This window comes from Pituophis catenifer, unplaced genomic scaffold (genome assembly GCF_029215685.1).
Source record: "Pituophis catenifer annectens isolate HBS135680 unplaced genomic scaffold, rPitCat1.0.hap2 SCAF_7, whole genome shotgun sequence".
NCBI classification, from domain to species: domain Eukaryota; kingdom Metazoa; phylum Chordata; class Lepidosauria; order Squamata; family Colubridae; genus Pituophis; species Pituophis catenifer.
Window position 1 is genome coordinate 77,704,548 of NW_027256887.1, and position 24,673 is coordinate 77,729,220.

At 40.1% G+C, this 24,673-nt stretch overlaps 1 protein-coding gene across 1 annotated transcript; it reads left to right on the forward strand.

The window, feature by feature from the left end:
* The first annotated feature begins 1,264 nt into the window (after positions 1–1,264).
* On the forward strand, positions 1,265–23,245 carry CECR2 (CECR2 histone acetyl-lysine reader). Its single transcript, XM_070947902.1, has 16 exons — positions 1,265–1,329; positions 2,136–2,237; positions 3,747–3,796; positions 5,791–5,960; positions 7,542–7,619; positions 8,811–8,967; positions 9,520–9,646; positions 10,083–10,120; positions 10,226–10,317; positions 10,417–10,543; positions 11,008–11,426; positions 13,565–13,687; positions 18,045–18,852; positions 19,605–20,997; positions 21,904–22,009; positions 23,186–23,245. The coding sequence occupies exons 1-16, from the start codon at positions 1,280–1,282 to the stop codon at positions 23,243–23,245; spliced, it is 3,900 nt and encodes a 1,299-aa protein (XP_070804003.1). The 5' UTR covers positions 1,265–1,279.
* The last annotated feature ends 1,428 nt before the right edge of the window (positions 23,246–24,673 follow it).

The window sequence follows — 24,673 nt, forward strand, 5'->3', positions numbered from 1 at the left end:
GATACTTAATAACTTTCTTTGGAAAAAATGTTTTTGTGAGTTAATACCATTTCTAATGCCCTAATATTGTTGAGGCTGGTTCCAGAATGGCATATGTATTGAGATATCTGCTTATAAACTCACCATGGCTTCAGAATGTAATTTGGAAGATCATGAATGAGTGCTGTATTCATACATTCTCTCTAACTTGAGCTTAAAACATCTTTTCCTAATTCGCTGTAATGTTGCAATAGGCAAACTGTTATTTGAATCCTCTATTGGGAGATCAGATGAAATGACAAGGCGCATGGCTTGATTAAAGTAGAAAGTATAGTACCAAACCCTGTGCATGAAAATAGTGAGAGTGACGGGAATGAAGAAGCAAACGTGAGCATGGCATTTGTTTGCTATCCAAATACCAATTTAGAGGATTATAGCACTTGAAGTATCTAGAGTAGTATGAACTACATGGGGATGTTTGTGGGGGCTAGAGAACTATAATGCTTGTCCTGCATGTTTCTACATTCTACAGATGACAGTGAGTTTATTAGCTAGATATCACATCCACAGGTGCTAGTTTAGCAACACTTAAAATTTTGCCTCTAAAAATAATCTGCATGAAAAACGGAATTGAACGTTTTCAATGTCCTTGTACATTTTCAGTAGGAATCCAGTTTTGAGAATAGTATCTCTTTTTTTAAAAAAGTACAAGTGTAACCACTTCTGCCTGACTGTTTCCTTATGCATAATGCCTCAGTGGAAATAATCCCTAAAACAGACTTCTGCAGGCAACCATTATATCGAGAGAGACCCTTTCAAAGCTTTTGGAAGGATAAGTTAAGCAGGTGTGGCTTCTCTTGTTACTGCCAAACTGTGGTAGGAAAAGATGCACCTGCTTGCAGTGTGAAGCCTGGTATTGCCTTTGTGGAACTTTAGAATTCTGCCACTTGAAGAGAGAGTACCCACCTGCTGCTTCACTATTAAAGGTATAAGAGGCCACTTTTTGTTAGGCATTAGCAAGTTTAAATTAGTTTCTTTCTCATGAATAGTTTAAAGCACATAACTCTCATTGTCAGTTGAACAGTTGATCATTTTTGGGAGCAAGCAGAGATCTGAATCTTTATAACTACTACTCCAAAGGCCAGTGGTGAGGAGTAACATGAATACAAGAAACTTCTAAGCTCTTACATTTATGCGTATGTGTTTTCAAACACAGGGCTTGGATGCAGACAGCCTCCGAGTGGAACCATTGGGTGAGGATAGTAATGGTGCCCTCTACTGGTATTTTTACGGCACACGAATGTACAAAGAGGAACCTGTGAAACCAAATGGAGACCTAATAACTAACAGGTACAGATTTGTTCTTGCCTGCAGGGAAACGGGGATTGGAATACCAGGAAAAAAAACATTTAAAAAGAAACTATTTTTGCAAAGGCAACAAATGTTTATGAAATTCCTTATCTTTAGAGTAGTACAGTTTTCAAAATTCTTCACCATTTTGTCTTGTTTACTTGCAACAATTTACGAATTAGACCACTCATAGTTCCATTTCGGTTCCAGATTGGGAACTAAAACTTGAAATGTTACCATTCCAAGGCTGCTCACTCTTGAATGAGGGAAGATTGAATGAAACCATGGTAGAGCTAGAATCCACATTTCCTAATTTAAGCTCAACTGTAGCCACTAAAGTACTCTGGTTCCTTTAGACTCTGGGTGTCAAACTGGCAGCCCGTGGGCCAAATGAGTCATGTGCAGACCACGCCCGCCCCAGCTCTGCGAATGGGGAAAACATTGCAAAATGTCATGTGACGGCAACGTGATGCAGCGAATTTGACACCCATGTTTTAGAGTAACTAATTTCAAACACAGTCTATTGTAGCACCAAAAAAAGTTGCTATTTGAGTGGGAGAGTACCTGTACTTCTTTCCAAGGAAGCAATTTTTTAAGAGGTAACATAATGTTGGGTTGTGCTCAAATTAACTTTTCACCAAATCTGGCTATATACTTTCTCCTCTTTAGAGTTATTGTCTCTTAGCTTAGCTCACAGCTGCTACTTCAATCCTTTTCATTGTCAATGATCACTTTTTACCTTTTTGCTTTACTAGGCCCATTATTATGTATTTAGCTACTTTGTGTATCATTTCAATATATTCCAGGGAATGCGGGATACACAAAAATATTCCAGACATTACTGGAAAGGTAGTAAAAAAACGGGGGCGACCTCCAAAACGAAAAAAAATGGTGGAGAACATCTTAAGGTAAATGAATATTATAGCTGGAATATTAATTTGCACACCTCAGTAATAAAAACAATGCTTGCTTCATCAAAGTACATTTATATTGTATACAAAGCAGAACAAAATAAATTATACTTTTCAGCTCTTATAATTAAATATTTGTGGCAAAGTTGGACGGTATAGGTAGAAAGTTAGTGGTGGTATAATAAAGGAATGGAATAAAGTATGCCATTTTTTAATGTAAATAAGAGTAAAATATTCCCTTTCTTCCTCCCTAATCCCCCCTTTCTCTCTTAGGCAGCTATGGCAAGTAAGAATACTTTTCCATCCCATAAATTCCATAGGGATCTTCCATATGTCCTCAGATTCTCCTATGTTGCCTCCTTGCGACAAGGGGCTATTTCTGGGAGGAATGAGTAAATAATACTCAGAGTATATTTCAAGAATATGTAATTCCAGCAGGGTCATCCAAAACTGATGACACTGTTCCTATAGTCAAATATGCAGGTGAACTACAAGTTCTAATAAAGAAAGTCAAGGAACATAATAAAAAAGTAGAACTAAAATAGAAAGAAAAGCAAACTTGACAAAAGATTCAGCAATCGGAATTAACAATAAAGATACTGGAGTGGTGGATTGCTTTTTCCTTCTAAGATCATCTATTGACAGCAAAGGAACCAGCACTCAAGAAAATAGGCCACAGACTATTTGGTAGATTAGTCATGAAGGTCTTGGAAAAGGTATTCAGATTTGGGGTTATGTTTACACCTACAAAAATCAGAATTGTGCATGCAGTGGTTTTCTCTGAGACATTCCATGGAAGTGAACATTGAAATTACAAAATAGGAAGTGTACTGATGCTTTTGAACTTTGGTGTTGAGAAGACTACTGAAAATACAGTGATTAGCCAGGAAACAAATACAGGGATTATTGAACATATCAATCCAAATTTCTCACTCTGGGCTGAAAATCACTAGGCTCAAATTATCATAACTGGGACACATTATGCAGAAACATAATCTCTGGAGAAGTCAATAATCAGGAAAGGGAAAAGGGAAAAGGTGACCAGCAGCAATCTGGATGGACTCATAATCAATCAATCTTTTATAAGAGTTGACCAGCTGAGTATCAGTAGTTTGGACCTTTTCTCAATTTCAATTAGCCCAGAAACCAGTGGCAAGCATGTTAATGGAACTTAGCCATAGCATTACATTTTATGGTATTGTCCTACCATGCTTGTCTCAGGTTTTGTTTCTGAGCTTGAATTTATTTGAAAGAAAAGCACCCCTACACTTTCAAAAAAAATTCTAATCCATTATAACTACTGTTTTTTAAAGACTATGAAAGACTCATAATGAATATTGAGTTCCATAGGATTAGAATCTAAGTGTTTTGTCTTCTACAGCTAAAATATAACTACAAGCTGCTGTGGACTTTTAGTATCAGTGTAATTTATTCCAGTCCTCGGTATAGTCCTTAGTTGAAGATTGCTCTTTATAATTTTTGCATTATTTTTTTCTTTTTTTGCAGAGACAAAGAAGAAGCCAATGCACTTGTTCATGAATCACAGTCCAGAAATTGTAAGTAGAATGTGTGGATTATAGTTGAGTTCCAATTACCGTATTTTTCAGACTATAAGACGCTCCAGACTATAAGACGCACCTAGCTTTTGAGGAGGAAAACAAGAAAAAAAAAATTTGCAGCACATTTTGCCTCCTTGCAGCAAACAGCCTGGTCAGCTTCTGCACAGCCTGATTTAGCACAAGCAGCTGATTGGCGTTTGGATCTGCCTCCCGGAATACTGCCTATCAGCTGTTCTAGGCTGCGGGGATCACCACTGCCCATTGCCACTGCCACCTATCGCTGTCTCCACACGCCCCATTTTCGGCCTCTGCGTGTCCCATTTTTGGCCCATTTCAGGTGGCAGGGATAGGCAGCGGTGGCGATCCCTGCTGCCTGGAATGGGCCGAAAATGGCGGTGATCCCCGCAGCCTGGAAGAGCTGATGGGCGGTATTCTGGGAGGCAGATCCAACTGCCAATCAACTGCTTGTGCTAAATCAGGCTGTGCTAAAGCTGACCAGGCTATTTGCTGTTTGCTGCAAGGAGGCAAATTGCTGGGAGGCAGGGGCCGAAGGGTGGGGGCCGGTGGGTGGGCGGGACTTTGGCAACATTCACTGTATAAGACGCACAGGCATTTCCACCCACTTTTGGGGCGGGGGGGAAGTGCATCTTATTCACCATTTAATACAGTGTAAATAAAAATGCAGCTTGGAAGAGAGGCCTTCTTTGTTTTCTTCATTTCATTCTGTACAGTTAGAAAATAAGTTCAAAAGTATTTCTTCCATGTTTAGTAATAAAGTTCTTGCCATTTAAAAAAAATGGGAATTGACAGCAAAAAGATGCTTGCTCTACTAGTAAAAATATTCATTTGTTTAATGTTACAATACTTGACTTGACTTATGACCACAATTAAGCCCAAAATTTATGTTGCTAAGTGAGACATTTTTTAAGTGAGTTTTGCCCCATTTTATGACCTTTCTTGCCACAGTTATTAACTGAATCACTGCAGTTGTTAAATTAACCACACGTTTGTTAAGTGAATCTGGTTTCCGCATTGACTTTGCTTGTCACAAAGTCTTAAAAGGTGATCACATGATTCCAGGACACTTCAAAGGTCATAAATATGAATCAGTTGCCGAGTGTCTGAATTTTGATTACATGACCATGGGGATGCTGCAAAGGTTATAAGTGTGAATAATATTTTTTTTCAGTGATGTTGTAACTTTGAACGATCACTAAATGAACTGTTGTAAGTCGAGGACTACCTGTACTCTCTTTCAAGAGGCAAAATATATATGAGCATGTTATTTTTGCTTTTTATGTCATTGAGAAAGAAGAATCCTTATCCCTTTCAGCTGAATTCATCCTTTGCTAGTGGAGCTTCTGACTCTTGGAGGCAATAATCTAACTCCCTTAAATAGCTCAATCAGTTGAGATCCCCAGATTGTTTTCATTATGTCCATGTTAAAGTTTTGTATAATTAGTCCTATGAAAATTAATTCATGTATGCTCACCCTTGGTGTGGAACGATCAAATCAAAATTCATGAGAAATTCTATGGATGTTATTCAGGTCCTTGCTTACCAATCACTCCAGTGACTGTTCAAAATTATCCCAGCACTGAAAAACAAGACCTACGACCAGCCCCCAAGGCTGTGGTCATTGCAACCTCTTGACAGTCATATGATCACCTTTTGTGGCCTTTGCAGTTGTCCTCTGGTAAGCAAAGTCAACAGAAGTTGCAGTCATGTGGCATTTCACTTAACAATCCATGGTGATTCACTTAATGACCACAACCAGAACTGATGTCATAAATCAGTGCGACTACATGATGTCACACTAATGATTGTTCCCTTTAGTGACGGTTGCTAGTCTCAATCGTGATTGGTGAGGACCATCTGTACACAAAAGTATAAAATGAATTTGCAAAATGCAACATAGAGAAATTTGAATTATAATTATATAAATAATATGATTATGGTCAGATTAATAGAAAATTATCCCATTATGAAAGTTTCTCAAGGATTGGGCCATGGAACATGGTGGTTAATATGCCAGACAGAAGAAGAGTGGAGGCAGGTTACAGAAAGCTTCCGAGAGAGAACATCTTTAAGAGAAAGGCAGCTTTATAAACTCCTGAGTGAAGATTTCCTACCAGAGATTTGCAATATGATTACACAAAAGGTAAGAAATAATTTTTTAAATATGTGTTTGTGAAGCAGCTGGGAACCAGATTAGACAACAAATATAAAGTTTTGCTAAATTATTCAAATGATATTAATTTTCCCAATTTGCAGTATGTGGTATTTTTTGCACAAATAGTTAAATGAAGGAAAATGTCCAGTGTATACATAACATTGGAGTGGCAGCACGATTAATAAAATTTATCTATAAACTTTTACTCTGCTATAATTAAATAACTTTCAGTTTACACACTATATAACAAAGAAAAACTAACATATACATGGACAGATTAAAACCAATTTCAGCCACAACAGTAGTAGTTTAAATTAAAATACTCAATCAAAAACCATACAATATAATAACAAAGGTAAGAATAACGAATCAGGAATAAGGAAAAATAAATGAATATAAATCTAAGGAAAAAAAGCTTTTGAAATACAGTGTTTCCCCGAAAATAAGACAGGGTCTTATTTTCTTTTGAACCCCGAAATAAGGGCTTGGCCTTATTGGGGTGGGTGGGTGTGTTACTATTTTGGGGGTGGAGGAGGCGGTGAGCATGGGACTAGATGTTTCGTTGTTGCTGCCGTCTCCCCTCTCTTCTTTGCGCCGGCCGAGTGGCTGGCCGCCGCTGCCCTGACTTGTCCCGCCGCTGCCTCGTGGAGCAGGACTCTGCAAGGCTTCTTGTGCCGTTGCACCATTGCACGCACAAACTGCAGCACCGCCACGAGCTTCATCATACTGGCATAGCTGTTGTTCTGCCACTTGCGGCTGCACTGGTATGTCAAACCTTGCGGCAGTGTTGCCATTCGTGCGTGCAAGGACACAAGCCTTGCAGAATCCTACTCCACGAGGTGGCAGCGGCACAATGAGTCTCACAAAGACTCATTTCTGACAGGTGGGGTGGGGGAGAAGCGAGACACGTGAAGCGAGATGTCGCTCCCCTTGCTGTCTATTCTCCCCCACTCTCGCCGGGCAGGCAGGGCTCCTACCCCTTGCTTAGCCACCTGCCCCCTTTAGGGATGCAATTTGGGGGTGGCAAGTGGGGTGGACGAGGCGGGACGCACGTCTTACCTTTCCAGCTCTGTCGCGTTCCTCGCCATTGTGTCCAGGGAAACGTTGTAAAAGAAAACCTTCTCGCGAGTTCGAGAAGTTTGAACTCGCGAGGTTTTCTTTTACAACATTTCAGACCCATTCCCTTAATATCAATTATTGGACAGAAGGAGCATGCTTTTTTGTTGTTGTCAGATATATATCTGCAAAATGTACATTTCTTGTTTTGACACATTCTTTCTTAGAGAAGTAATAAATACAGTAGATGGGCAAAGAGACCTGTCTTACAGCATGTGACTAGACTGCAGGGTATATTGGTGCACATTAGTTATGGAAGATATTCGCCAATCCTAGCAGCATTTTAAATCAGTGGTATTTTGGACTTTTCTCTTTATCTGTTTTCAGAAATCTTAGACCTGTCATTTCTGATAGACAAGGATTGAATTTTGAAGTTATTTCTATACTCTAGAATTCTGTAATAAACTATAGCAGGGACTTTTCTGATCTAGTCCTAACTTTACTGCTTTTTAGGAGAAGCGTCTGCAGCAGACAGAATTTACTCCCAGGTGGCTATCTGATAGTCAAAACATCAAGCCAATGCATCCAGAGGTAAGAAATCTCTTTAGAATGGGAATGCCCAGTACAATGGGTTTTATTTGTGTATGCTATGTATAGACCACCCCAAAAGACAAAACAGTAAATTTAAAGAAAAATAAATAGAATGGAATAATATATAGCACTCTTTTTTAAAAAAAATAAGAGCAATTCAAGCAGAATAACAACAGCAGACGAAAGGAATTAAAAGCATATAACTACAATTTTCTTTTACCTATAGCATCATTTAAAAGACCAGAGAAAACGATTAAAAACTGTGTTTAAAATTTGTTACTACCAAGATCTCTGTAGAATATTTTCTATAAATACAGTGAAAGGCCCACTCAAAAGGCCTTTCAGGATATCCATCCCATTTGGCAAGGAAATCATACATAAGAATGCTTCAGGTATGAGTGGATGCATAAAGGAAAAATATATTAAGAGCCAAAATCTAAAGAGCTCTACCATTCAAAACCAGCAATTTGCTGGTGACCTACTACAGTTAATAATACCTGTACCCAGATCATACATTTGTTACCACATTCTGAATATAGTACTTGAAGTTTCTGTCCTATTTTCAAAGACCCTGCTGTCTTTAACTCATTTTCAAATTATGGATCACTGAAATCTGCTAATCTTTCTTGAGATAAAAGTGTGTAGAGATTCTCAGTCATCCAGGTCATGGTTGTCCCAAAGGTACTTTTTTTTAGGAGGCAACTGGACTTTCTTGTGTTTTCTTTTGAAAATGTTTCGCTTCTCATCCAAGAAGCTTCTTCAGCTCTGACAGGATAGTGTCAGAGCTTCCTTCTCCACAATCCTTCTATTCCCCACTATCCTGTCAGAACTAAAGAAGGTTCTTGGATGAAAAGCGAAACACCTTCAAAAGAAAAAACAAGAAAGTCCAGTTGCCTCCTGAAAAAAAGCACCTTTGGGACTTTCTTGAGGTAATAATTGAAACTGTTATACCAACTCCAATTGTCTTTAGTGACAGAAAGGATCAGTGGGATATTGGGTTAGGATCTTCGGATGCATGGACAAAAGTGGCTTTGAGGTACTTTAGAACTCATCTTGGCATATTAATATCTAACCTTCCTCACAGTTTTATTTTAAGGATAAAATTCAGAGAACTATATACCTCACCATCATTTCTTTGGACAGCAACAAAATAGGAATAAAATAACTAAATAGATGCATGACTTTCTTCAGATGACCCCAGTCGTGTTTAGTAGAATGGAGAAGCAGAGAAGGCGAGAAGAAGAGGAAGAACGTCAGATCCTTTTGGCAGTTCAGAAAAAGGAACAAGAACAAATGCTGAAGGAGGAGAGGAAACGAGAAATGGAGGAAAAAGTCAAGGCTGTTGAAGGCATGTGGATCAGCTTATTGAAATAAAACATGCATTTTTTTTTTTAAGGAGAGCTTGAAAACATCTGTCATGGGTAGGGAAAAGTAGACTTTCAACCACTTATGCTGAAGTTGTGAGGTGGGAAGGTGAAAGACTTAAACAGACTCGACTTCTTTACTTTCTTATGTTACTGGCCTCATTATCCTATTTTATTACTGCTGCATTCAAGATATTTTTATGGGATCCTTTTCAGTATAGCAAGTGGTAAGATCAAAATAGACAAGACAAGAATTTTAACATTTTTTTTAACCATTAAGATAAATCATCCAGTTTTAATCCTTTTTCCTACATTTATTTACTATTGTTCTTTTAACATATCTCTTTACTCCATATTGAGACATTTAAAATAGCCTACCTAGTATATATAGTATTTGTACACTTTTTTTCTATAGGAAGAAAAGAAAGTAAGTTACTGTTAATTCTAAATTTGCCTTCCTGCAGTTGAGCAGCCCCTTGGATTTTGGGGCAAGAAAGCTTCTTTAGGAATATAATGACTTTCTTCTCCATGAGCAGAACGAGCCAAGAGAAGGAAACTTCGAGAAGAGAGGGCATGGCTGCTGGCCCAGGGAAAGGAGCTTCCCCTTGAGCTTTCCCATTTAGATCCCAGTTCACCAGCTAGGGAGGAGAAAACTAAGGACTTGTAAGTATATTAAATACAAATACAAATATATAATCTCCATAAATACAAATATATAATCATCTATAAAGCAATTATTACTTCTTATGTGAGAGACAGGAAAGAATGTCTTAAGCTTTTGAGTAACTAAGGTTACACTAAACAACTGTAAGTTCCATGATATTTTACACACCCGGTTTACTTATTTGTATTTTACTAATCATACTTTTATTTGATTATGGGTTTTTCATTTTTCATGGTTTATAGTCTTACCCAAATATTTAAGTCAAAGAAGAACAGACAGGAAGGAGAGTTGTAGAAAATGAATGGAATTATTTGCATTGAAAAGGCAATTGCAATTTGTTGGAGTTGAATATTTAATACTTAATTTTATATCAAATTCCAGAGTTGACAGAAAGATGAGGTTCTTTGTATTTATTTTTGCATTTCATCTTCACAGCTTTGAATTGGATGATGAATTCACTGCCATGTATAAAGGTCAGCTCCAAATCCAGGTTTAAGTTTTTGAAAATCTGTTTATTCATAAAATATGGACTTCCTGTTTGTATGAATAACACTGTATTCCATTTTATTTCTTGACAGTGTTAGATGTTGTAAAAGCTCACAAGGACTCTTGGCCATTCCTAGAGCCAGTTGATGAATCATATGCTCCAAATTACTACCAGATCATTAAGGTAAACAATACATTTTTTATAAATGGATAGCATAGAATCTGCCATAATAATAATCTGATAAAATATGAGGATGTATATTTCCGTATGTGATATTTTCAGGTTCCTATGGATATTTCCAGTATAGAGAAAAAGCTAAATGGAGGCCAATACTACACCAAGGAGGAATTTGTGGGTGATATGAAAACTATGTTCAGGAACTGCCTTAAATACAATGGTGAAAATAGTGGTAAGAATATAGAAATACAAATTATCTCACTTAGATGCCTATAAATTGGAAAACACCCCATATATTGTCATAGATAGGAGAGGAGAAAGCTGATAAGTATTAATTCACAATAAATATATTAAAAATAAAATATGCATGTTGTACATATAATATAAAAATAAACTACTTCCAAAAGTTTTTTTCTCTTTAGCTTATATCTATGATGTGGATAGAGTGACAGAAAATAAAGTAGAAATAGGAAACCATAAACTTATTACAAAAGGGATTGGGAACTGTGATGGTAATAAATATTTATACCCTGACCATTTATTCCTATTTGCTTTTCACGAAGCGTTAGTCTTTATTTTTCCTCCCAACAAATAGAGAATAATTTAGATTCTGTATGTAGTATCTAATTAAAAAAGAAATGTCAACACCAAGAAACTTGTACCCATGTGACTATTCATTTGCTTTTTTAAATACAGATTATACTAAAATGGCTTATAACTTAGAGAGGTGCTTTCATCGGGCAATGATGAAGCACTTTCCTGGAGAAGATGGAGACACAGATGATGAGTTCTGGATCAGAGAGGATGTGAAGCGTGAGAAAAGATGCCGTCGGACCATACGTTCCAGTACAGGAAATGTTTGGACTCGATCCAAAGATTCTGAAGGATCGGGCAGAAAACAACCACATGTACAAAATGGAGGAAAACTTCCACCTCATAAAGCAAAACATCGTGTTCCCATTTCTTCCTCATTATCTGTCTCTTCTTCAGCAGAAGATTCAAGTAGCCAGTCAGTTCAATTGTCTGGAAAGATGGCATCTTCTAATGGCCGAGGCTTTCTGCATTCACATCACTATGGTGGAATGCCCAGTTGTGTATCCCATTCTGGGCACATAGTAAGTATCTGTCTAGCAAGAGAAGAAAATACCCCTTTGCAGAAAGGAAATAATATTTGGTACCCAATCTTAACTTTAGTTTTTCCATTCGCTTGTTGTATTGTCCTTTTTTACCGCAGTCTTCTAGTATTTCCATTGCTTATTTCAGGGTTGTCAAACTCGCAGCTTGTGGGCCAGATGCGTCACGTGCTGACCACACCCACTGTTCTGACCGAGACTTCCCAAGAGCATGAAGCAGACTCCTTGTCCCGACAAAAACCCCTTTTTATTAAGTTACTGTGAATTCTTCTCATTTACATTCAGCAAAATCTTTCAAGGGAGAATTTACAGTCACAGATCTTATCTGGCTTGGAGAGCTGCCAGGCTGATATCTTCAAAACTTGGCAAGGAGTCTCAGAGAGTCATGAACCAGTTAAGGGAACTAATTGTCTCCTTCAAATTCCACTCCCCTTTCTCTCCTCTTTTATTCCCTCTGGGAGGGGCCATTCATCGTCCACCTGTGGCCTTACTCCCAAGTCGACCCTTGTTCTTTAGCTGTTCCTTCATCTGGCAACTCTGCGCATGCGCACACTGGGAACAGGCTCCAGCTGTTCATCTGCCTCACTGATGTCTGACTCCGAAGGCAGCTGATAACTGGCATACGGCCCTGGCCCCCTCTCTACCTCTGATGCAGAGCCCTTATCAGAGCCTTCCCCAGATTCCAGGACTGGCCCATGTTCCTCCCCAACCTCCTCACTGTCCGAATCTGCTGCCAGCTCCACTGGCCGCTAGCGGGCCACAACACCCACACCCAGATTAGCGAAGGGGGAAAAAAGTTGTGATATGTCACGTGACGCCGCTGTGGTGATGCAAGTTTGACACCCCCTGGCTGATTCCTTTCTTCATGATGTACCTATTCCTGAAAAATATGAGGACGAGAAGATTGTTTTTAGTCTTAACACTTAGTTCAGTTACAAATAAATGAATAAGTATCAGATTTTGAGCAAAAATAGTATCTTATACAATCATTTCATGGATTTCTTTATACCCACTTTCAAAGAAATATATTTCAAGCCTGTAGCGATGGACTATGTTGCTTCAAATAATTCAATAAAGAGCAGAACTACCTTCTATGTATTTCACTCTCGGTTACAGTCTAGATCACTGATATGTTCTACTGGAAGAGAAATATCCAATTTAATCTTTAATACAATGATCAGTTATTGTGATCTAGGCTTCCTGAGTCATTAAAACACACAAATAGTCCCAAAAACCTCTTTTATTGCAACAGCTGTGAATTACGTTCATTCACAGCTGAGTCCCAATTAGTTGCAAAAAGTCTTTCGGGAGAAGTCCTTCGGGATAATCACCAACCTTTATCTCCCTTGACATGCTGCCAAAGACCTACTAGACAAAGCCATACAGAGTCCAGAATCAAACAGAGATGCTGACTGGAAACAGAATTAACAACATTGCTTTCCTGCAAAGGTCCCACATGCCTTTGCTCTTCCTTTATGCCTTATGGGAGGGGCCAATCATCTCTGGGCCTTACTCCCAAGTCATCCCTTTTGTTTTAATTGTTCTTGCCTTCTGGCAGCTCTGCGCATGCGCGTACTAGGAACAGGCTCCTCCTGTTCCTCTGCCTCTCTGCTGTCCGACTCTGGTGGCTCCAGAGTCCGCGCATCACTCCCAGATGGCCCTGGCCCCATCTCTGCCTCCGATGCAGAGCCCTCGTCCGAGGCTTCCCCAGACTCCAGGACTGGCCCATGTTCCTCCCCAGCCTCCTCACTGTCCGACTCCGCTGCCAGCTCCGCAGGCTGCTGTCGGACCACAACAGTTATACTCTCAAATACGGTGGTGAATTATTCCTCCTCAGCATGAGCATTGTAACTGAGTCTTTAAAAAAAAAAAAAAAAAGAGCACATACAGTTAGACCCCCATCACTCCATGTTCTGTCTAAAAATGAGACAATCTTTATTGCTTTGAAGAATGGAAGAAGAAGATTGTAGGTACAGCAGCTGAAGCATCAGAATTTTCTTTTTAAAAGATGGAATCCATCTATTTTCCCGTATCTGTTTCATTTTTTTGCTGCTTCTATTTTATCTCCTGTCAAGGAGATGCCTATCAAGTCTCATAGACAATTTTATTTTCCTGTCCAGAGACCACCTATTCCAGGAACATTTGAATCTCTGCGGGGATCTGATCCTGCAAAACCATATGGATCACCACGAGTACCAGAACCACATCCTGGTGAGCCAGGTCAGCAGCACTTTGCCATGCAGGTAAGAAACATATGAGCCAAGCTTCTGTCTGAACATGTAAGTCTCTGATAATTAATTATCTATTTTATCTTTACAAGTGAGAAATGACTACTTCGCTAATTATGGTTTTATAATAATTGCGTATTTCTTTATTTTTACAAGATTTTGGGATGAGTGTGTGAAGGCAAGTCAGACAATCAACATTAAGGACATCCAACGTTTGGGTTTCTTTTAGTATAAGATTTCAATACATTACCTTCTGCTTGATTTGTTAATAAAGATAGAATTTTGAGGCTGGACAGAACCTTTTATCGATTGTTCATTCATATTGTACTGGCTTTTTAAATTATTGAATATTGACTTGATCTTAATACTGATTTTAAAATCAATAACAATAAATGTTGTATGCAATACTGACCTAATTTTATTCAATTTTATACTGCTTCTAGATCTCTATCTTTTTTCTAAAGTTGTATGTTTTTTAATGTACCAAAATAAATGAATAAAGGGCAGGAGGAAGAAGGATAGAAAGATTTTGCAAGGTGTATAGGACGGATGGAGGATGTTTTTCCAGTATGAGGAGTTTGTTTCTTTAAGGGAATCTTCTGGTTTAGTTTTAGTTTTTATTATATTTGTATACCGCCCTTCTCCCGAAGGACTCAGGGCGGTGAACAGCCATGATAAAACAACATACAAGACAAAATTTAAAAAACATATTAAAACAATTCAATCTTTGGCCAAAATTAAAACTTCCAATTAAAACCATTTTAAACCACTTTTAAAACCCAATTTAAAATCATTTATCCCGTCAGACCGGCTTGCTGAAATAATAGGGTCTTCAGAGCACGACAGAAGGCGCGGAGGTCGGGGATCCTTCATATGTCTGGGGGCAACTCATTCCATAGGGCAGGAGCCCCCACAGAGAAGGCTCTCCCCCTGGGGGTCGCCAGTCGACATTGTTTGGCCAACAGCACCCTGAGGAGGCCCTCTCTGTGGGAGTGTGTCGGTCGGTGGGAGGAAAACGGTGGCAGAATGCTGTCCTGTAAGTAACCAGGTCCTAAGCCATGGAGTGCTTTAAAGGTGGTAACCAACACCTTGAAGCGCACCCGGAAGACCACCAGGAGCCAGTGCAGCTCACGCAAGTGGGGTGTTACATGGGAGCGATGAATCACCCCCATTATCACTCGGGTGGCCGCATTTTGGACCAATGGGAGCCCCATGTAGAGAGCATTACAATAGTCCAGACGGGGAATGACGAGGGCGTGAGTGACTGTGCGTAAGGTGTCCCGATCCAGAAAGGGACACAACTGGGAAATCAGGCGAACCTGATAAAAAGCCCCCCTGGCCATGGCCGTCATATGATCATCTAAAGACAGCCATGAATCCAGGAGGACGCCCAAGTTGCGAGCCCTCTCTGAGGGGGGTAAGATCTCATCCCCAATAGCCAACGATGGTGTTAGCTGGCTATATCGGGACGTCGGAAACCACAGCCACTCAGTCTTGAAGGGGTTGAGTCTGAGCCTGTTCCTCCCCATCCAGATCCACACGGCCTCCAGGCAACGGGACATCGCGTCAAGGGCATCATTGGGGTGGCCTGGGGTTGAAATGTACAACTGCGTGTCATCGGCATACAGTTGACACTTCACCCCAAAGCCACGGATGATCTTGCCTAGCAGCTTCACATAAATCTTCTGAGGGACTTACATAGAAGTGGGCAAGTTTAATGGTAGACCATCCCATTCATTCTCAGATACATACACACAGTGCATGCATACATATGCCTAGATTCCTCCAAGTTACCCTAGATTTGGAAGTCTTGGGGACGATATTTCCAAACTATACTGGTTGGATGGGTAGAAATGTTATCTGGGATGAGTTTGATCCTGTGACTCCTGATGACGTGGACAGGATTCTGGGGAGACTGAATGCGACCACATGTTTGTTGGACCCGTGTCCCTCCTGGTTAGTGCTAGCTTCCCGGGAGGTGACGCGAGGCTGGCTCCAGGGGATTATAAATGCTTCATTGGGTGAGGGTGACTTCCCTGCCGCCTTGAAAGAGGCGGTGGTGAGGCCTCTCCTCAAGAAGCCTTCCCTGGACCTGGCAGTGTTGTTGAATTATCGTCCGGTCTCCAACCTTCGCTTTGTTGCAAAGGTTGTTGAGAGTGTGGTTGCGCGACAGCTCCCCCAGCACCTGGATGAAACGGCGTATCTGGATCCATTCCAGTCGGGCTTCAGGCCTGGGTACAGCACGGAAACGGCATTGGTCGCGTTGGTGGATGATCTCTGGAGGGCTCGGGACAGGGGTTGCTCCTCTGTCCTGGTCCTATTAGATCTCTCAGTGGCTTTTGATACCATCGACCATGGTATCATGCTCCACCGGTTGGAAGAGTTGGGGTGGGAGGCACCGTGTTGCGATGGTTCTCCTCCTTTCTCTCCGACCAGTCGCAGTTTGTGTTGGCAGGGGGGCAGAGGTTGACCCCGAGGCGCCTCATATGTGGGGTGCCACAAGGGTCGGTCCTCTCGCCCCTTCTGTTCAACATTTATGTAAAACCGCTGGGTGAGATCATCCGTGGTTTTGGGGTGAAGTACCATCAGTATGCTGACGATACTCAGCTGTACATCTCCACCCCGGACCACCCCAACGATGCCCTTGAAGTGATGTCCCGGTGCCTGGAGGCCATGCGGATCTGGATGGGAAGGAACAGGCTCAGGCTCAACCCATCCAAGACCGAGTGGCTGTGGTTTCCGACGTCCCGATATAGTCAGTTGACGCCATCACTGACTATTGGGGGCGAATCGCTGGCCCCCACGGATAGGGCTCGCAACTTGGGCGTCCTCCTGGATTCACGGCTGTCTTTAGAAGAGCACTTGACGGCCGTGACCGGGAGGATTTTCCATCAGGTTTGCCTGATTCGCCAGTTGCATCCTTTTCTGGATCGGGACTCCTTAAACACGGTCACTCATGCCCTCGTCACTTCCTGCCTGGACTACTGTAATGCTCTCTACATGGGGCTCCCCTTGAGGAACACCCGAAGGCTCCAACTGGCGCAGAGTGCGGCCGCGCGGGTGGTTATGGGAGCGACGTGGCGCTCCCATGTAACACCTCTCCTACGCGAGCTGCACTGGCTCCCGGTGGTCTTCCGGGTGCGCTTCAAGGTTTTGGTTACCACCTTTAGAGAGCTCCATGGCTTAGGGCCTGGTTATTTACGGGACCGCCTGCTGCCGCAAACGGCCTCCCACCGGCCGGTACACTCTCACAGACAGGGACTCCTCTGGGTGCCGTCGGCCAAACAATGTCGGCTGGCGGCCCCCAGGGGGACAGCCTTCTCTGTGGGGGCACCTACTATCTGGAACGAGCTCCCCCCGGAGATACAGAGGATCCCGGATCTACGCACCTTCCACCGCGCTCTTAAGACCTTTTTATTTCACCAGGCTGGTCTGGCCTAACCTTTCCCTTTTTTTTTAATGTAAATTTTAATATAAATTTTAATTTGTTCTTAACCTGGGGTTTTAAATTTGTCTTGGGCTAAATTGATTTAATTCAATTTTACTTCTGCTCTTAATTTTTGTATTTTATGTGTTTTATTCTGTGCCTGTTCACCGCCCTGAGTCCTTCAGGAGTAGGGCGGTATACAAATTAAATAAAATGAAAAATGAAAATGAAAAATGAAATGAAATGAAATGAAATGACGAGTCCAACCTGAACACTAATTGTGATGCTGCATCACCTGCTCTGTAATTAGAAATAGAAAAATATTATTGCTGTGAGAAGTAGATGGCATTAGCGTTTCTGAGATGGATAAAAGGGCTCTGCAAGTTGTATTCTATCCATTGATTGGGGTTTCCTTATCCTCTGAGATTCTGGAAACTTTGTTTATAATTTTAAAGATTTCAAATTCTTATTTTTTTTTTAACCTTCTGGGGGAATCCTGGTTTTAATAATTTAAGTTAAAATGTAAAGGTTGATTTTACCGATGGACATACTAACTGGATTACAAGTATACATTGAAGATCACAAGATAACTTGATTTCAAGCCAATTAAAATTGAATACTGATGCTTAATCAGGTTTGGAAATGTATTAATGGCCAATGTATGATACTAAATTTTCAGTTTTCCTGACCCCAAGAAAAGCTGAAGGTCTCTATGCTATTTTCAAAGACAGACCTATGTAAAGAACATTGTCATTCTTTTTGGTAACAACTGCTGCTTGAGTATATATGGGTACATTAGCTACTCTAAAGCTCAGTTTTAGAGGCGGTATATAACAATTCCTTGCATAATACTGAGTACCATCTACCCTGTATTTTTTTTTTAAATGTCTATGTTTTAAATTCATTGTGTAATATGTCCATGGTAAGAATGATATTTATTTCCAGCCTCCAGTTGGTCTGAAAGATCATAGAGGACCTCGGCTTCCAGCTCCAGAGAAGCAAGGATGTGCTGCACCAATGCATGTTTCCACAGTAGGACCACATTCTACATCTTTGCAACTTGGTCGAATGAGTGGCCCACCCTCAGATGCCGATATGTATTCTTCTGGGCAATTCCAGCCTGGATTTATTTCTTCAAGACACAATGGACCTCCTATGAGACAAGGAGAGACCTCAGAGCTTCCCCCTGGCCATATATACAGATCCTATAAATATCCTGCTGTATGGAATGGAAACCATGATGCAACAAATCAGATAGTCCTGGGAATAGACAAGAAATCTCCTGTGGGCCCTTGTTCTCCTATATTGCCCCATGCTTTGAGCCACATAATGGATCCTCGGACTGTGAGACAACCTTTGCCCCCAAATCAATGGTCTGAGCAGTCTAATTTCCTACCTCATGGAGTTCCACCCTCAGGATATATCCGTCATCCAGGAAAAGCCTCCAATCAAAGAATACAGCAGCAGCTTCCTGCCTCATTATTTGGATCTATCTCTCAGATTCAGAGAGGAGCCCAAGGTGGGGATTCCATGATGGACAGTCCAGAGATGATTGCCATGCAGCAGCTGTCCTCCCGGGTATGCCCACCCGGCATGCCTTATCACTCACATCAGCCTCCTTCCTCACATTTATCTGGACCATTCCCACAATTAACTCATGCAGCAACTGCTAATATTCAGCTTCCAAAACCAGTATTAAGGAATGGGAATTCTGAAGATGGCAGCCAGACAATTAATTCAGAGAACAATCAAGGTAATTATATATTCTTGCTTCATTGAGGCTAAATGGTGACTACTGCATGCTGTTTTGGAGGTACTTGCTCTGTTATATAATGTGGTGGACCTATTTAGAAACTGCTATTGTCCTTTGGATTTTCTTTGGAATTTGTCAGCTTTGATGCTTTGCCATGCATAAATACTGATTGAATATTAATATGCTACTAACTCCCCCATTGGAATGAAGCAAATTGAGCTGAGCCGTATAGTCCATGGAAACTATGATTCTAACACACTTGGAGAGCTATAATTTGGGTAAATTTGTATAAGACCTTTCCTTTTTATCTGCTGTTCTATAATTGTGAAGGAAATTTGGGAGATTTATTATATATTATATTCTTTATATTCTTGTTCTATTTACAACTTTCTACAACTGGTGATAGTATGACATTCAGCAGCATGCAAATGTGGTATTAACTGAAGAATTGGAATTATGTTTTTGGTTTTGATATCCACTAAGGCAGTTTCACATTAAATTTCCCTGCCCCTTTTATTGTGGTGTAGCACTGCATGTATGCATATGCATGCACATTAATAATAAACTGGAAAAGCTTGTAAATTCATTTCCTAAACAAATTGTGAATTGTATTAATTCCTAAATTAATATTGTGCCTCAGATACTGAGAAATAGAACCCCGTATATATGCTAGAGGTGTCAATTCATATAATGAAAGAAGTTTGAATTAAATCTTTTCCTCTAAACTGCCTCTGTTTTTTTTTGTGCATTAGAGCTTCTAGCAGAAGTGAATCAGAAAATGGAGTGTCTTCCAGAAGAGACATACCCCAAGCTGCTACCTCATTCTAAAGTCCCATTGCAAATGGACTGTTCCCGGCAAAATTTAACGCAGGAAGTGGAGGGAAATAATTCTGACGCTAAGAACAGCTCAAAAGCAACACAAAACAAGAGCACATGGCCAGCAGAGAATAACTATACAAGTTCTGTATCTCAGAGTTGTCTGGGTGATATTGTAACAGTTATGGAGAGAGGACCATTGCCTGGAAATGATGCTATAGGTGAAGGGTCATCTGGTGGTACTGAAGAGAAAGGTGTACCTGCTAATATAATAGAAAAGCCTGGTTGCACTGGAGGTGGAAATCTGCTAGAAGCAACTGTGGCTTGCATGGGACAGAGCACAAGTACCCCTGCTAGTGTGGATGGAAATCCAATAGGGGGCACTTCTAGCCAATTTGCCCCTCTTTATATGCCCAACATGGAATATCCAAATTCAGCCACACAATATCACATCAGTTCTGGATTTCAGGGTTTTAGTGCTATAATGGGAGCAAAACCCCTTTCAATATCACATTCACGTTTTTCTGCTCGGGGCTTTCATGCTAGCAACAGTTCACATGGCACTTACCCTCGCTATCGTTCTCACCAGGGAGTGCCATACCCTTACCATCCTCAGCCGCCTCCTTATCATCATTATCAGCAACCTCCTTACTATACTTGTCCACAAGGCTATTCAGACTGGCAGAGGCCTTTCCCTCACCCATCAAGCCCCACTGGGCATTCACCTACCCAGTCCCCTGTGGCCAGACCACCTTTCTCAGACAGAGGGACAGTGGGCAGTGGCATGCAGAACTGTGAAGTGCTTAGCGCCACTTTGGCTTCCCCAAATCAAATAGACATAGCAGGCACCAAAGAGGATTCAGCCAACGGACAAGAACTGTCCCTTGAATCTGAGAAAGCAGAGGAGCCCCAAGAAAGGCCTGAGAGTCCCAAAGAATTCCTTGATTTGGACAACCATAACGCCACAACCAAGAGGCAAAGATCAGTTGCGGCAGGAGAGTATTTGTACGGCACCTCCTTGCCGTCTGTGAGTTCTTCTGCGTTTGGATTTGGCCCTTTCCCACCCCATGGCATCATGCTGCAGACAGCGTCACCATATGCATCACGACATCCAGCTGCCCATTTCCAGGCCAGAGGTTATGGGTCAACAGTGAATGCTCACTTGTCACATCATCAAGCTACCAGTCAATCCAATGGTCTTGCTCTTGAAAGACCTCTGTACCGTTGCCAAGATGAGAATGTGGGACATTTTCAGGCCTTAATGATGGAACAAGCAGGACGTGGAACTAACCTGGGAGGGCAACGTACAGATATGTACAGAACACCAGGGTATGTATGGAATTGTGTTGTTACTAAATGTAATCTTATATAAACTGTCATTATTTAAAATTTCAGTTATTTATAATAAATTATTAAAATGCTACCAGTAAGTTAAAACAGTATTTTAAAAAACATAATTTAAAAAGTGAGAGAAACGAAACAAGAATGAAGTCAAAAATATTCATACAGAGAACGCCTTGTTAAGAGATAGGTCTTTAAAAAGAACTAAATAATTATAATTATAGGCATCATCACCAGCCAGGAGGTCACAAGTTGTGGTCACATAATGTGTCACCTAACGACCATGACAAAAAAGGTTGTAAAATTGAAAGTGGTTACATGATGCCTCACTTAATGACCATACCGCTTAACAACAAATTTTCTGGTCTCTATTGTGGTCAAAAGTTGAGGATTACCTGTATAGAGGTCACTTAAACAATCCTCATTTATTCTACAAGTGTGTTCATATTTTGCTTCAGAAATATACAGTCTGTTTTACAAAGATGGGTGTTCAACATTTTGATGTTGTCTAGCTCCAGAACTCCAATGGCCTTCTCGGGTTTTGTGGGGGATGTTAAATAACATTGGAGACAAAATGGAACCTTGTGGCAGCTTGCAGCATAGCTGCCAGGATACAAAAACATACTGATAAAACACTATTTATTGAGACTGTCCTCAGAAGTTGCAGTGGAACCACTAAATTCAGTGTCCTCCAGTGAATGCAGTGAACTTGTAAAGAAAGTTCAAGAGAATATCAACACATGAATTAAAAACCTATGAGCAATCAAACAGGTTAATCTGTCTCTCTTCTGCAGGAAATCTTAACACATGGCGCCTTAATTATTTTTGGATTAAAGATACTTATGAAAAGGTATGTGGTTACTATAGTTTTTTCTCTGTTTTCTGTGATTTCAGAATGCACATACATCAGCCACAAACTCCATTCCCAAAGGTGCCTACATCAACTTCAACTCTGGAAGAGCTGCAACCACGAAAACCACCAGCATTGCCTCTAGATCAAGTAAGTACAAGTAAACAATAGCATTTAGAAGATAGCGTATCCTTTTGAAAGATTTGAGATTTCTAGTTGTCTAAGTGGGAAGTAAAGGTCAACTTGCATGCATTTTGCTAAGGTTATTAATCTAGTAAATAAGATGCTTTCTAGATGATATGTGAGTGATTGATTGATTGAATGTATCATCAAGTTGGTGTTGACTCTTACAGTAGCTATCATATGCAGTGATCCTTAAAAGTTTGTGAGCTCTTTTTGAATTTTCAGTATTTTTGCTAAATATGACCGAAAACATGAGAACCCAGTTAAATGAATTAAAAACCTTGTACTTACTTATTTATTTATTTATTTATTTATTTATTTATTTATTTATTTATTTATTTATTTATTTATTTATTTGCAGCTCTTTGCAGATTTTTTTCCCCTTGCATGGCAACATCATCAACTAGACATCTCAAAGGTTTTAATCTAGCCTCATCATAAACACCATTAGTACTATGAAAGACCCTTGGTCCTTCCTCAGTAGCATGTTGCCATCCAAACTGAGGAGCCCATAATTTTGTGTCATTATTAATCATATTTCCTATCCATGTGTTTTCTTGGTAAAGTACAGGAGTGATTTTCTATTTTGTAAAATTATGCTTTTACTTTTATCACTAAAGTAATCTTCCATGCCCTTCTGTATCATTGCAACTCAACATAGGCACCTGCTTGTTTAACTGGGCAGTTGAAGTGCCTTTCATACCTTATGTGACCCTGCTGGGATTATCTACTCTTGGCATACACTGCCAATGTTCTTCGTTTATCCGTCCTCAACATCCTACTGAGGAACAGTAATTCTTTGAGTTGATATTGCATTTACAATTATTCACAGTGCCTCTTGATAATCCACATAGCAGATTTGTAAGGCAGCCTATCATGAGAATCCTTATCTTATTTCCAGGGCTAATGATTTTGCTGCTGTGTGATTTATCAAAATCACACAACAAAAATTTGGGTTAAATTAGTGTAAAATAATTTAATGCCATGTTAGATTTATCTGAAATTGTTGGTCTGAAAGCCAACTGGATTGTACATTAACAATATAATTTTATATCTGAGGTCAGTAGAGCTAATTTTTTGGATATCCGCCTTAAATATCTGAGTACATTTACTGAACCTCTTTTGTTGGAAATATGCAAATAGGTAGCCAGGTTAGCAGTTTCTCCTCCAGTGAAATGGGATGCCACTAAACTCAAACCCTAACACTGCTGTTTGCATCCCCTATAAAGGACGTCTGTAATGCTATCCTCCTCACATGCTTCTGAAGCTACTGTTTTACAAGCCAAAACCGGACAAGTCAAACACACTCACATATTTGTGATATTACGTAGTATCTTTTTAATTGTTTTTTATTTTCATGTTTTTAATCTTTCTGAAACTTGTATTAATTGCTTTCATTTATCTTTTCTAGACCTAATCTACGGAAGAATACCCAGAAGAAAGAGCCACATATGAATAGATATGGACAAAGGGAGCATCCTTTCTATTCTTACCTTCTTTCCTAGCATGATTTGGCTTCCATGGTACTGTGCAACACAGTGCCCAATTGACAGTGGAATTGTCCCGAATCTGAGCCAGCAGTATGCCTGTCACAAACAATCCCACAGCGAATCAAGAGAGAGGGTCTCAAATTAGGGCTTTGTTTCTGATCAGAGGGTTTATTTCATTCAGGGTTTAAGGAAAGTTTGAAGGACTTAAAACTTTCATTAACTGCTAAAACTCAGGTATATTTTTCAGGGTGAAAGACTGGAGATAGAGGATAATACTTGTATTAATATGTGTGCTTGGGATGGAAACCAGTTTACAGTTTTTTTAAACCTTTTAACCTATTGCCTTTAAAAAAACAAAAGAAAAACATCTGTTTGTGAATGTATTGTACATGATTAGGATTGAGGTTGTAGACTCAACATGTGCAAGCATAGCACTGGGATGATCAAAAGATGTTTACAATCATGTCATACCTTTTTTGTTTTTAAGAAGGTAGATGTAGAAAATGGCAAAATTCTTCCTCTACAATGTGATAGTGCTGCCTATTGGTAGTTTGGATTTGAGGAATACTTACTAATGGATCACATTTATTCAGGAGAAAGCACAGTGTTAGATCTCCTGCCCATGGATTGTGTGCAGTACTGCTGTAGGAAGAAACGAACTGGAATTTTCAGAATATTGGGATTTTTATGTGAGATGTAGCATTTGTTTCATCATTTCCGAGATTCACCCATATGTCAGTCAATATTGAAACCATTGTCTCTAAAATCCTAAGATAGGAAGAAATCTTGCAACAGCATCTTTAGTAAAGCCCAGTGATAATAATATTAGACAGGAAATGATGCATACTAAACTATTTAAGTGTGATTGGCCCCATGCTCTGATTAGTGCAACTCAGAAATAGATCTCCATTTAAATTTCAGCATTCTAAGAGGATCCAGATACGCTGTTGGGGACAGACAGCATTTGATTCTATATATGGTTATTGAAGCATGTATGCTAGAAGAGATGAAAATGAAACGATGAAATCACCTATACATTCACACAGTTCATTTAATAATTTCAGGTATCATAGGACAGCTTACACATTAGCTCAGTCTTTCACAAATAAGTTTCTGAATCAACCAATGAATTGGAGTTTGG

What these genes read in the sequence shown, in the direction of transcription:
- CECR2 (XM_070947902.1), top strand. Translation starts at nt 1,280, where the DNA reads ATGTACAAAGAGGAACCTGTGAAACCAAATGGAGACCTAATAACTAAC. An exon ending in GGAGACCTAATAACTAACAG is followed by an intron (nt 1,330 to 2,135) that starts GTACAGATTTGT and finishes AATATATTCCAG; the next exon opens with GGAATGCGGGATACACAAAA. An exon ending in TAATTCAGAGAACAATCAAG is followed by an intron (nt 18,853 to 19,604) that starts GTAATTATATAT and finishes TTTGTGCATTAG; the next exon opens with AGCTTCTAGCAGAAGTGAAT.